General features: G+C 38.6%; 1 protein-coding gene across 10 annotated transcripts in view; it reads left to right on the plus strand.

Moving 5' to 3' along the window:
- CEP162 (centrosomal protein 162) overlaps positions 1-13,108 on the plus strand; it is a 99,416-nt gene that overhangs the window by 51,055 nt on the left and 35,253 nt on the right. For all 10 annotated transcript variants that reach the window (XR_012124155.1, XR_012124156.1, XM_073219376.1 and 7 more), the window contains 4 exons: positions 4,035-4,165; positions 4,420-4,647; positions 10,365-10,505; positions 12,255-12,367. Coding sequence is in view for 8 of the 10 variants with exons in the window: in XM_073219376.1 (XP_073075477.1) it covers positions 4,035-4,165; positions 4,420-4,647; positions 10,365-10,505; positions 12,255-12,367 (613 nt within the window). In the remaining 2 variants the exon portion in view is untranslated. The remainder of the gene's footprint in view (positions 1-4,034; positions 4,166-4,419; positions 4,648-10,364; positions 10,506-12,254; positions 12,368-13,108) is intronic.

Below are 13,108 nucleotides of genomic sequence, written 5' to 3' on the forward strand. Positions count from 1 at the left end.
TATTGAGCTGTTATATACACTCTCTGGAGGTTCTTTTCTTCTCTCCCTTCTTATTCCTCCTCCTCCATTCTTCATATGTTGTGTGTTTTGTTCTGTGCTCTTTTTAGGAGTGCTCCCATCTAGAGCAGTCCCTATAAGATTCCCTGTAGAAGTGGTTTGTGGGAAGCAAATTCCCTCAGCTTTTGCATGTCTGGGAATTGTTTAATCCCGCCATCATATTTAAATGATAGTCGTGCTGGATATAGTACCCTTGGTTCAACGCCCTTCTGTTTCATTGCATTAAATATATCATGCCATTCTCTTCTGACCTGTAGTGTTTCTGTTGAGAAGTCTGATGTTAGCCTGATGGGTTTTTTTTAATAGGTGACCTGTTTCTCTCTAGCTGCCTTTAAAACTCTTTCCTTGTCCTTGATCCTTGCCATTTTAATTATTATGTGTCTTGGTGTTGTCCTCCTTGGATCCTTTCTGTTGCGGGTTCTGTGTATTTCCGTGGTCTGTTTGATTATTTCCTCCCCCAGTTTGGGGACGTTTTCAGCAATTATTTCTTCAAAGAGACTTTCTATCCCTTTTCCTCTTTCTTCTTCTTCTGGTACCCCTATAATACGAATATTATTCCTTTTGGATTGTTCACATAGTTCTCTTAGTGTTGTTTCATTCCTGGAGATCCTTTTATCTCTCTCTATGTCAGCTTCTGTATGTTCCTGTTCTCTGGTTTCTCTTCCTTCAATGGCCTCTTGCATCTTATCCATTCTGCTTATAAATCCTTCCAGGGATTGTTTCACTTCTGTGATCTCCTTCCTGACATCTGTGATCTCCCTCCGGACTTCATCCCATTGCTCTTGCATTTTTCTCTGCATCTCTGTCAGCATGTTCATGATTTTTATTTTGAATTCTTTTTCAGGAGGACTGGTTAGGTCTGTCTCCTTCTCAGGTGTTGTCTCTGTGATCTTTGTCTGCCTGTAGTTTTGCCTTTTCATGGTGATAGAGATAGTTTGCAGAGCTGGTACGAGTGACAGCTGGAAGAGCTTCCTTTCTTGTTGGTTTGTGGCCTTCCTCTCCTGGGAGAATAGCGACCTCTAGTGGCTTATGCTTTGCTGCTGTGCGCAGACAGGGCTTCTGCTATGTACCCGGTTCCTATGGAGTTTATATCTGGTGTTGCTTTGGGCATGGCCTGGCTGGGGCTGCTCCTCCAAAATGGTGGAGCCCTGTTGGATGGGGAGTGGCCGGGAGGCTATTTATCTCTGTAATGGGCCTCTGTGCTCCCTGTTACCCAGGGTGTTAGAGTGCCCAGAGATCCCCAGATTCCCTGCCTCTGGGCTAAGTGTCCTGTCCTGCCCCTTTAAGACTTCCAAAAAGTACTCTTCAAACCAAAAGAACAACAGCAACAATGAAAGAGGAAAAAAAAAAAAAGAAAAAAAACGTGCGATTTTCTTTGTCCTCAGGCGCCAGTCTCAGGCACCTGCTCACCAGTCTTGCTGCCTTGTTTCCCTAGTATTGGGGTCCCTGTCCCTTTAAGGCTTCCAAAAAGCACTCGCCAAAAAAAGAAAAGGTAGAAACGCGCAATATTGTGTGTCCTCAGGTGCCGGTCTTACGCACCCGCTCACTGGTCTTGTTGCCCTGTTTCCCTAGTATTGGGGTCCCTGTCCCCTTAAGGCTTCCAAAAAGCACTCACCAAAAAAAAAAAAAAAAAATAAGGGAGAAATGCGCGATATTGTTTGTCCTCAGGCGCCGGTCTCAGGCACCCGCTCACTGGTCTTGTTGCCCTATTTCCCTAGTATTGGGGTCCCTGTCCCTTTAAGCCTTCCAAAAAGCACTCACCAAGAAAAAAAAGGGAAAAATGCGCGATCTTCTTTGTCCTCAGGCTCCGGTCTCAGGCACCTGCTCACCGGTCTTGCTGCCGTTTCCCTAGTATTGGGGTCCCTGTCCCTTTAAGGCTTCCTAAAGCACTCGCCAAGAAAAAAAGGGAAAATCGCGTGATCTTCTTTGTCCTCATGCGCCGGTCTCAGGCACCCGCTCACCGGTCTTGCTGCCCTGTTTCCCTAGTATTGGGATCCCTGTCCCTTTAAGGCTTCCAAAAAGCTCTCGCCAAAAAAAAAGGGAAAAACGCGCAATTTTCTTTGTCCTCAGGCACCGGTCTCAGGCACCCACTCACCGGCCTTACTGCCCTGTTTCCCTGGTATTGGGGTCCCTGTCCCTTTAAGTTTTCCAAAAAGCACTCGCCAAAAAAAAAGAAAAAAACCGCTCCGGTTTCTTTCCACCCGCCCGGAGCCGGAGGGAGGGGTGCTTGGATCCCGCCGGGCCAGGGCTGTATCTTACCCCCTTTGCGAGGCGCTGAATTCTCGCAGGTGTGGATGTGGTCTAGATGTTGTCCTGTGTCCTCTGGTCTCTATTTTAGGAAGTTGTCTTTGTTGTATTTTCATAATTCTATGTGGTTTTGGGAGGAGAGTTCCTCTGCTCTACTCACGCCGCCATCTTGGCTCTGCCCCCCTAAGGTATATTTATTACATTCTCTCCTGCAATCTTGAGTCCCTGAGCTTTTGAGTTTAGATCTTGGTCTTTTTACCAAAGAGGTGGAATGCTTTTCACCATCCTCTAGCCAAAGCTTTCCATACTGGAATTATTTTGATTAATTTCTTATTTGACCGAACTTTCTTATTAATCCATCATTTTTCAAGAAGAGCTCATGGGTTCCAGATTCTGCAGTGTTTTCATGCTTGGATTTTATAGCCAAGAAAATTTTATTTCATGTATAAAAAAAAGATACTGTTCCTGTAGCATTATTGAAAATAATTACTTTAGAGAAATCAAAATTGAGAACGTGGGAAGGGAGAATTCTGGTAAAAAAGCACTAGCTGACTACAACTCGAACAGGAGCCACCTGCCACCCTTGGCTGCCGTGTCCTAGAGGGAACCACAGTGCTAGCAGATCACATCCCCCTCACTGGCCACATTGATGGACTTCAGTGACTTGGAATAATTAACACCTGCTTTTACAGTGACTCAAAAATGGTTTCTTTATGAACGCTTTAAGAAATTCCTTGAGAAAACCTACATCAAACAGTCCCATTAAACATGATGATAACACTCTAAGGAAAATCTCCCCGTGTCCACACAGAAGATTAGAAAGAAATCTTTGGGTGAGGTGACTTGGTTCTCCTTTTGACATTACTATACTTTCCAAATCTTTAATAACCATCATTTCACTTTTAATGAAAAAGCAAATTTTACTTTTAAAAAGTTAGTGTCTTGAAGAAATTACATTAAAAATACAAATTTCAAACTCTTCATTTACCTCTAAAGCAGTTAAGTTTTACTGAGTGTTCAGCTCAGAACCTGTAGTGCTTGAATGTGGGCCTCAAGATCTCTTCTAGATATTCACCTTAAACTTTTTTTTTTTTATTAAAAGAGTAACTTATTGGCTTTAGAATTATTCCTATTTGGGAATTTACAAGGTACTTTAAAAGCTGGAAATTTGACCAGAATATACATTAATCACATTTTTTCTAAATAATACATTTTTTCAAAGTATTATAACAATACTGTAATTTTATCTTTAAATCAGATATAGACTAGCCATTATGAAGTTTCCATGCAATTTATATTATTCCATTGATACTGTATCTTGATATACATTGTTTATAAAAAATGTGCTTTGAAAGCATAGTTAATATTAACTAAAATGCTTCATAAAGTTATCAGCTGGTTTTTGAGTCATCATTTAGATATTCTTATTTGTTATTGCTGTGAACATGTTAATAACATTTAAAAACAATAAAGCCTGAAATTATCCCAGTCCATATCCTCCTCACATTTATTTACTCCATTTGTCATTTGACATGAATCTTGGGTCAATTAGCCTTCTGTGCCAGCATTGAGTAGAATGTTGCTTATGGGCAGCACTTCTGAGTACAGTGAAGCAGCTGTGTTCGAGTGTTAGACATCAGCCTACCCTGAGATCCTCATTTAACTTAGTGTTCCAGCATATTAGTGCTTACTGTTACATAATTGCTGAATACACATTCAATTTTGTTTAGAAATCTTATCTGGGACAAAACTCATCAAGCCTGCAGCTTTGGGTAGACCAGCTCCCCAAACTGAAAGCTGCCTGACTCCTGAGAAGTCTGCACATCCTGCAGAAACAGAGTCCTGTGTTCAGTCTCGGAATGTAGGTATTGGATTTCCAAATAATATTCATACTTTTTTATGTTCTATAATTATGTCAAAACTGAATTATAAATAATGAAATACATGAAGTTTCTTTTATATCAAGAGTGATATTCTAATCACTCATATTGGGCATTGGTTTTCTTACATAGAACAGTGTTAACCATATCATTTTGGGTTTTTTTTTTCCTAACCACCTGTGTTTGAACCTAATATGTAAATCTGCTACAATGAAGTAATGCTCTTCCTTAAAAGGATTCTTCAGGATGCCATGGTGGGACAAAGGAGACAGAACTAATTATGTTTAAAAGAGTTCAGGAAGCAGAGGAAAAATGGAGGGGGGCACAAGCCCTAATTGACCAAATTAAAGTCACATTCTCAGAAAAGGAGAAAGAGCTGGAAAATAAGATGGAAGAACGAAAGAGACAACAAGAGAAGGAGCTCTTCAAACTGAATCAAGACAATTATATTCTTCAAGCCAAGGTACTAGACATACCTCTTTTTCCTTTTTATTGATTAAAAAAGAACTAGAACTTCCTGCTAAATGCACTGTCATTCTTTGTTCCTGGAGTTGCTGACGTGATGTATCCGCTGTGTAAGACAAGAACATGTTCCTGAGCGCCTCCTCACAGAAGAGCCTACATCGATCCCATGGGGAAAAGATCAAAATTTAAGTGGGCTCTTTTTCATAGCTTTCTTCTGTTAGCAGTCCTTTTTGAAAATAAATCCCTTAGTTCCCTTGACCTTCAAGAAGAGAAAATTTCGGTAAGAAATGCCATAGAAAGTCAAGATTCAGAGAATGACACTATATAGCATTTCTGAGTCACTTCCGTCACTAAAACCGTTAGTACAGAACAGCACTGGTGTGCAAGAAGAAAGAACTGGGGCTGAAAAGCAAACCAAAATATTATTTGGGGTATTTAGGAATTTCAATCTGGGAAACAGATTCAGGAAGAGCCTGAAATGTGCTCTGAGGGATGTGAAGAAAGACAGTTTTGTTTTGTTTTTTGAGGTATCATTGAAATACAGTCTTATGAAGGTTTCACATGAGTAACATTGTAGCTTCAATGTTCACCCATATTATCAAGTCCCCCCCAACCCCACTGCAGTCACTGTCTGTAATAAGATGCTAGAGTCACTACTTGTCTTCTCCGTGCTATACTGCCTTCCCCGTGACCTGCCTATGCTGAGTGTGCTAATCCTAATGCCCCTCAATCCCCATCTCCCTCCCTCCCCACCCGCCATCCCCCAGCCCTCCCCTTTGGTAACCGCTAGTCCCTTCTTAGAGTCTGTGAGTCTGCTGCTGTTTTGTTCCTTCAGTTTTGCTTTGTTGTTACACTCCACAAATGAGTGAAATCATTTAGTACTTGTCTTTCTCTGCCTGGTTTATCTTACTGAGCATAGTACATAGTACCCTCTAGATCCATCCATGCTGTTGCAAATGATAGCATTTCTTTTCTTTTTATGGCTGAATAATATTCCACTGTGTATATGTACCATATCTTCTTTATCCATTCATCTACTGATGGACACTTATATTGCTTCCATATCTTGGCTATTGTAAGTAGTGCTACAATAAACATAAGGGTGCATAAGTCTTTTTGAATCAGGGATCTTGTTTTTTCAGGTTAATTCTAGGGTGGAAATCCTGGGTCAAATGGTATTTCTATTTTTAGTTTTTTGAGGAACCTCCGTACTACTTTCTACAATGGCTGAAATAATTTACATTCCCACCAGCAGTGTAGGAAGGTTCCCCTTTCTCCACATCCCCCCCAGTATTTGATGATCCTTGTCTTTTGGATGTTGGCCATCCTAACTGGTGTGAGGTGATATCTCATTGTGGTTTTAATTTGAACCTCCCTGATAATTAGCAATGTGGAACATCTTTTCATGTGCCTGTTGGCCATCTGAATTTCTTCTTTGGAGAAGTGTCTGTTCATATCCTCTGCCCATTTTTTAATTGGGTTACTTGCTTTCTGGGTGTTGAGGCATGTAAGCTCTTTATATATTTTGGATGTTAAACCCTTATCAGATATGTCATTTATGAATATATTCTCCCATACTGTAGGATGCCTTTTTGTTCTACTGATGGTGTCCTTTGCTGTACACAAGCTTTTTAGTTTGATGTAGTTCCATTTGCTCATTTTTGCTTGTTTCCCTTGCCCAAGGAGATGCCTTCAGGAAAAAATTGCTCATGTTTATATAGGAGATTTTTGCCTGTGTTTTCTTCTGTGAGTTTTATGGTTTTATGAGTAACATAAAGATCTTTGATCCATTTCAAGTTTCCTTTTTTTGTATAGTTGGACAGTAATCCAGTTTCATCCTCTTATATGTAGCTGTCCAGTTTTGCCAACACCAGTTGTTGAAGAGGCTGACATTTCCTCACTGTATATCCATGACTCCGTTATTGTATATTAATTGGCCGTTTATGTGTGGGTTTATATCTAGGCTCTCTTCTGCTCCATTGATTTATGAATCTGTTCTTGTGCCAGTACCAAACTGCTCTGATTACTGTGGCTTTGTAGTAGAGCTTTAAGTTAGGGAGCATAATCCCCCTAGCTTTTTTCTTCCTTCTCAGGATTGCTTTGGCTATTTGGGGTCTTTTGTGGTTCCATATGAATTTTAGAACTATTTGTTCTAGTTCATTGAAGGATGCTGTTGGCATTTTATTAGGATTGCATTGAATCTGTAGATTTCTTTGGGCAGGATGGCCATTTTGACAATATTAGTTCTTCCTGTCCATTTATTGGTTTTTTCTTTAATTTCTCTCATGAGCGTCTTGCAGTTTTCAGGGTATATAGGTCTTTCACCTCCATAGTTAGGTTTATTCCTAGCTATTTTTTTCTTTTTGATGCAGTTATAAATGGAATTCTTTTTCTGATTTCTCTTTATGCTAGTTCATCATTAGTATATAGGAATGCAACAGCTTTCTGTGTATTAATTTTGTATCCTGCAACTTTGCTGAATTCAGTTATTAGTTCTAGTAGTTTTGGAGTGGATTCTTTAGGGTTTTTTATATACAATATCATATCATTTGCAAACAGTGACAGTTTAACTTCTTCCTTACCAATCTGGATGCCTTTTATTTCTTTTTGTTGTCTGACTGCCATGGCTAGGACCTCCAGTACTATGTTGAATAAAAGTAGTAAGAGTGAGAATCCTTGTCTTGTTCCCTATCTTAGAGGAAAAGCTTTAAGCTTTTGGTGGTTAAGTGTGATGTTGGCTGTGGGTTTATCATATATGGCCTTTATTATGTTGAGATACTTGCCCTCCCTACCCATTTTGTTGAGAGTTTTTATTATGAATGGATGTTGAATTTTCTCAAATGCTTTTTCAGTGTCTATTGAGATGATCATGTGATTCTTGTCCTTCTTTTTCTTGATGTGGTGGATGATGTTGATTGACTTTCAAATATTGTACCATCCTTTCATCCCTGGAATAAATCCACTTGATTATGATGGGTGATCTTTTTTATGTATTTTTGAATTCAAAATATTCTGCTAACATTTTGTTGAGGATTTTTGCATCTGTTTTCATCAGGGATATTGGTCTGTAATTTTCTTTTTTTGTGGTACCTTTCTCTCTTTTTGGTGTTAGAGTGATGATGGCTTCATAGTATGAGTTTGAAAGTATTCCCTCCTCTTCTACATATTGAAATACTTTAAATAGGGTGATTATTAGCTTCTCTTTAAATATTTGGTAAAATCCAGCTGTGAAGCCATCTGATGATGGATTTTTGTTGGGGGTTTTTTGATTGCCAGTTCAATTCCATTACTGGTAATTGGTCTGTTCAGATTTTCTGTTTCTTCCTGGGTCAGTCTTGGAAGGTTGTATTTTTCTAGAAAGTTGTCCACTTTTTCTAGGTTGTCCAGTTTGTTATGATATAATTTTTCATAGTATTTTCTAATAAATCTTTATATTTCCATGGTGTCCATAGTGATTTTTCCTTTCTTCTGATTCTGTTTTTGTGTATACACTCTCTTTTTTTCTTGATAAGTCTGGCTAGACTATTTTGTTAATTTTCTCAAAGAACTGGCTCCTGCTTTCATTGATTTTTTTGTGTGTGTGGTTTTATTCTTCTCAATTTTATTTATTTCTGCTCTGATCTTTATTATGTCCCTTCTACTGACTTTGGGCCTCATCTGTTCTTTTTCTAGCTTCATTAACTGTAGGTTAGACTGTTTGGGATTGCTTTTTCTTGAGGTAGGCCTGTATTGCAGTATAATTTCCTCTTAGAACTGCCTTCAGTATGTCCCATATGTTTTGGGGTGTTGATTTGTTTTTATTTGTCTCCATATATTGCTTGATCTCTGTTTTTGGTCATTGATCCATTGATTAGTTAGAAGCACGTGATTAAGCCTCCATGTGTTTGTGGGCTTTTTTGTTTTCTTTGCATAATTTATTTCTAGTTTCATTCCCTTGTGGTCTGAGAAGCTGATTGGCCCAATTTCAATCATTCTGAATTTACTGAGGCTCTTTTTGTGGCCTACTATATGATGTATTCTTGAAAATATTCCATGTACAGTTGAGAAGAATGTGTATCCTGTTATTTTGGGTGTAGAGTTCTGTAGATGTCTGTTAGGTCCATCTGTTCTAATGCGTTGTTTATTGCCTCTGTCTCCTTACTTTTTTTCTGTCTGATTAATCTGTCTTTTGGAGTGAGTGGTATATTAAAGTCTCCTAAAATGAATGCATTGCATTCTGTTTCCCCCTTTAATTCTGTTAGTATTTGTTCCACATATTTAGGTGTGCCTATACTCCTATATTGGGTGCATAGATATTTATAATGGTTATATCCTCTTGTTGGACTGATGCCTTTATCATTGTGTGATGTCCTTCTTTGTCTCTTACTGGTTTCTTTGTTTTGAAATCTATTTTGTCTGATATAAGTACTGCTACTCCTGATTTTTTTCCATGAAATATCTTTTAACCATCCCTTTACTTTCAGTCTGTGTATATGTCTTTGGGTTTGAAGTGAGTGTCTTGTAGGCAGCATATAGATGGGTCTGGTTTTCTTATCAAATCTGTAACTCTGTGTCTTTTGATTGGTGCATTCAGTACATTTACATTTAGGGTGATTATCAATAAACATGTACTTATTGCCATTGTAGGCTTCAGATTTGTGGTTACCAATCGTTCAAGGGCAGTTTCCTTACTATCTAACGGTCTTTCTTAACTCGCTTTATTACGCTATTACAAACACAATCTAAAGGTTCATTTTTTTACCCCCTTCTTCTTTTTACTCCTCCAGTCTTTATATATTAGGTATCCTATTCTGTACTCTTTGGGTTTCCCTTGACTAACTTTTTGGGGTTGATTTAATTTTGCATTTGCTTTGTAATTAACTGGTCTACTTCCTTTACTGTGATTTTACTTTCTCTGATGACAGCTATTTAGCCTTAGGAGCACTTCCATCTATATCAGTCCCTTTAAAATACACTCTGGAGAGATGGTTTATGGGATGTAAATTCCCTCAACTTTTACATATCTGGAAAGTGTTTAATCCCTGTTTCAAATTTAAATGATAATCTTGCTGGATACATTATTCTTTGTTCGAGGCCCTTCTGTTTCATTGCATTAAATATATCATGCCCCTCCCTTCTGGCCTATAAGGTTTCTGCTGAGAAGTCTGCAGATAGCCTGATGTGCTTTCCTTTTTACTTGATCTTTTTTCTCACTCTGGCCACTTTTAATACTCTCTCCTTATCCTTGATCTTTACCATTTTAATTATTATATGTCTTGGTGTTGAAAGACAGTTTCATTCAAAAAAAGAAAAGCAGTCTTAGGTAAGTTGTATTGAAAGAATTATGATGGCCTAGGCAAAATAACTAATTTTGCTCCATATAGGATAGATCACTGTGTTAGTTGCTAGATTGGAGTTCAGCAAAATAAGCCTCATTCTGAGACTGCAACAGGACGTAGCCATTTGTGGTTAGCACAGTGCAGAAGTTCATGTTCCATCTAGTTATGGATGTGCATAGACCAACTTCCCCAAGGCCTCTCAGCCTTATTTTAGGGCCCTTTGACATTCCTGACTCCATTTCAGATGTTTCTCTTCATATTATTTAACTATGATTATGTTAATTCCATAGTGGTTGTAAGATAGTATTAGGCCTTTGCACTTTGAGTTTTCTTACTGTTCCTCACTTCTCAATCATTTCCTTCCAAATGAAAAAACAATTTTCGCATTTTCTCAAAGTTAAGTCACTTTGAAGAAACAAACAAAAAACAGAGGTGGTTACATTTTGAAGAAACAACTGATCCTGTCACTGAAGAAAAACTGAAGCAAATCCAAAAAGAAATACAAGAACAGGAGACACTCCTTCAGGGATATCAACAGGTAAGGTGACTCTTCGCGAAAGAATTTGTTCTTGAGATCCTTTAGTTATAAAACTAAGCATATTAAAGTATTCCTGTGCTCATTTAACAGGTAATGGCAATTCTGGCAAATATGAGAAAGCAATAATTTGACTAGTCTGAACTTTTTCATGAACATAATTCAAGTGGTTAAGAGCATGGGTTTGCATTCAGAGAATCTCGTTTGGTCTTAGCTCCACCACCTGCTGTGCAGCCTTGGGCAAATCACTTTAACCTTCATATAACCCAGTTTCCTCATTTGTGAAATTGGGTATGATGATAGTAATAGTTGCCTCATAAGGAGTTTGTGAAATGAAAATAAGACAGTGTAAGCTAACCTCTTAGTGACTGGCACACAGTAACTAGCTAATGAATGTTGCCTGTTTTTTTAAATAGCCATTTCCTTAAAACTATCCCAATTTTCTTTAGTTTTCTGTAACACTTTTCAGTGGAAGGTTTTGATATATTCAGAAATACAAATCTGAAATCAATTGGCATTTGCACTATGAGTGAAAAATGAATTAGAGAAAATCTTTGTGTCCTGCAGAAGGCAGACATTTGCGAACCGTGATGGATCCTTGGTGATGTTGACTTGACAGTCGGCCGGGACAGATTTAGTGATCTCTAGCCTGAAATTTCATCTCAGTTTCTTCCCCACCACTCCCTTTTTTTTTTAATCCCTCCCTTTCTCTCTCATCTTTTTCTCCTTTGACTGCATAGCCCAAGAATCAAGCCTATCAGTAACAAGCATTGTCTTCCAAGAACATCCAGAGAAAGCATTCCAGTGTCAGTGATTACATTTACTACCTGTGGAAGTACTGATTTTAAAAGACACATTGCCCTGAAGTTCGTGAGAATCTTCCATACCCTTTGCCTGCCATTCCAATCATGCCCTTTAGAACATGCATTTTTAAGGATTTCACAGACCCATTAACATGCTAGCTACCCCCTCCCACAAAGATAACACAAAATTTATGTATCTGTGTATATATTTATATTTTTTTCTGGTTTTCACTAATTCTACAAATATTAAGCACACATCATCTGCCAGGCATTAGGCCAGATACAGTGAGATAGTGCATAGTTTTCATTAGATCTTCAAAGGTCCTTGATTTTCATCAGGTTCTTAAAGAGGTTAATAACCCAGAGCACCTTAGCACAGATTGGTGCTTTCTGATCTCAGTTTGAGTCACTCAAGGCTGGAGGTAAACTGGGTCTAGTCCTTGCTCTCCCTCATCCTGACATTTTCAGAAATATCCAGTCTCTAAGTCTGGTCACAGAAAATTCCAGAAACATGAACGCCCACTGTGACTATAACCAATTTCTTCATTTTCTTCACTGTGGGAAGCCAAGCCAGAAACAGAAAAAAGAGGGTGCAGATAGTCCCCCCAGGCCTTTCCACCCCTGGTCCCCACAGTCAGAATGTGCTTATTCCTACAGCCACTCACCCACTTACTCCTGTGAAATGTGCAAACACTGACATAAGGCCCTTTGACTCTGGGCATTTTTGCAACTTTTTTTTCCAAGTAAACATTTTGGAAAGAATTGTTTTCAGATAAAACTTTTTTTCTGAGATGATATAAGTAGTTTGAAAAAGATTTTGCTTACTGAAAAACTGAAAAATTTAAAAGACTTCAAAAATGTTTAAAGGATATAGCTGTTGTGAGCATATATACTTATGTTTTATAAGTACTAGCAACTTTTAACTATATGTGATTTTCTATTTATGAAGGAAAATGAAAGACTGTATAATCAAGTGAAAGATCTCCAAGAAGAAAACAAGAAAAATGAGGAGCGAATGTTCAAGGAAAACCAGGGTTTATTCAGCGAGTTAGCTTCCTTAAAGTAAGTCCTTTTTAAATTCTTAGAACCAAACAGACTATTTCTAAGTGTTTTATTGTTATATTAAGAATACATTTATTTTTACTAAGAATGAAGATTTATAGTTTTGTAACTTTTATATTTTAATATTCAGTGGGTTTGTCTTAGTGTTAAATGACTAGTGGATACCTTGGTATTTTCAGCCTATTCATATTTGAGTTTGATGATCAGTTTTAGGAAATTGAATATACAGTATTCTTCTTGATCAGTCATTAAGCCTGAGATGCTTAACATTTCCTAAGGAACCATGGGATTAACAATAATAAAAAGTATGTGTCATACAATATCACGTAACGTCTTAGGAGAGGTTCCATACCACAGTAGTAGAGCCTGAGGCGGGGATCCTTGTGGAGGTCATCTCCTAGAGGATAACATTCAGGAGAAAGGGAGTAAGAGAAGCAAGATGGGGTGGGGGGAAGGCAAGTAAGCATATGGTCTCAGCTGGAGACTGGTTTCATTCTGCTCTCACCGGAAGCTTGGGAGAACAGACTGTCCGACAGAGTTGGTCTCTGCTTGAGGCAAGGGGGGCAGCCTTTCATACCCCTAGCCTTTTATACCACCAGCTGAGGTATGCCCCAGGAAGGGGTTGGGGGATATTCCCCAGGCCATGGGGCAGGGCTCTCAGTGGGCTGAAGGCATTCCTCCAGAGGAAGAGAACTTCTGACTTGTTGTTGACCAATGCTCAGTGTGGCAGGCCTGTGGAGC

Source organism: Manis javanica, chromosome 13, assembly GCF_040802235.1.
Source record: "Manis javanica isolate MJ-LG chromosome 13, MJ_LKY, whole genome shotgun sequence".
In the NCBI taxonomy this organism is placed as follows: Eukaryota; Metazoa; Chordata; class Mammalia; order Pholidota; family Manidae; genus Manis; species Manis javanica.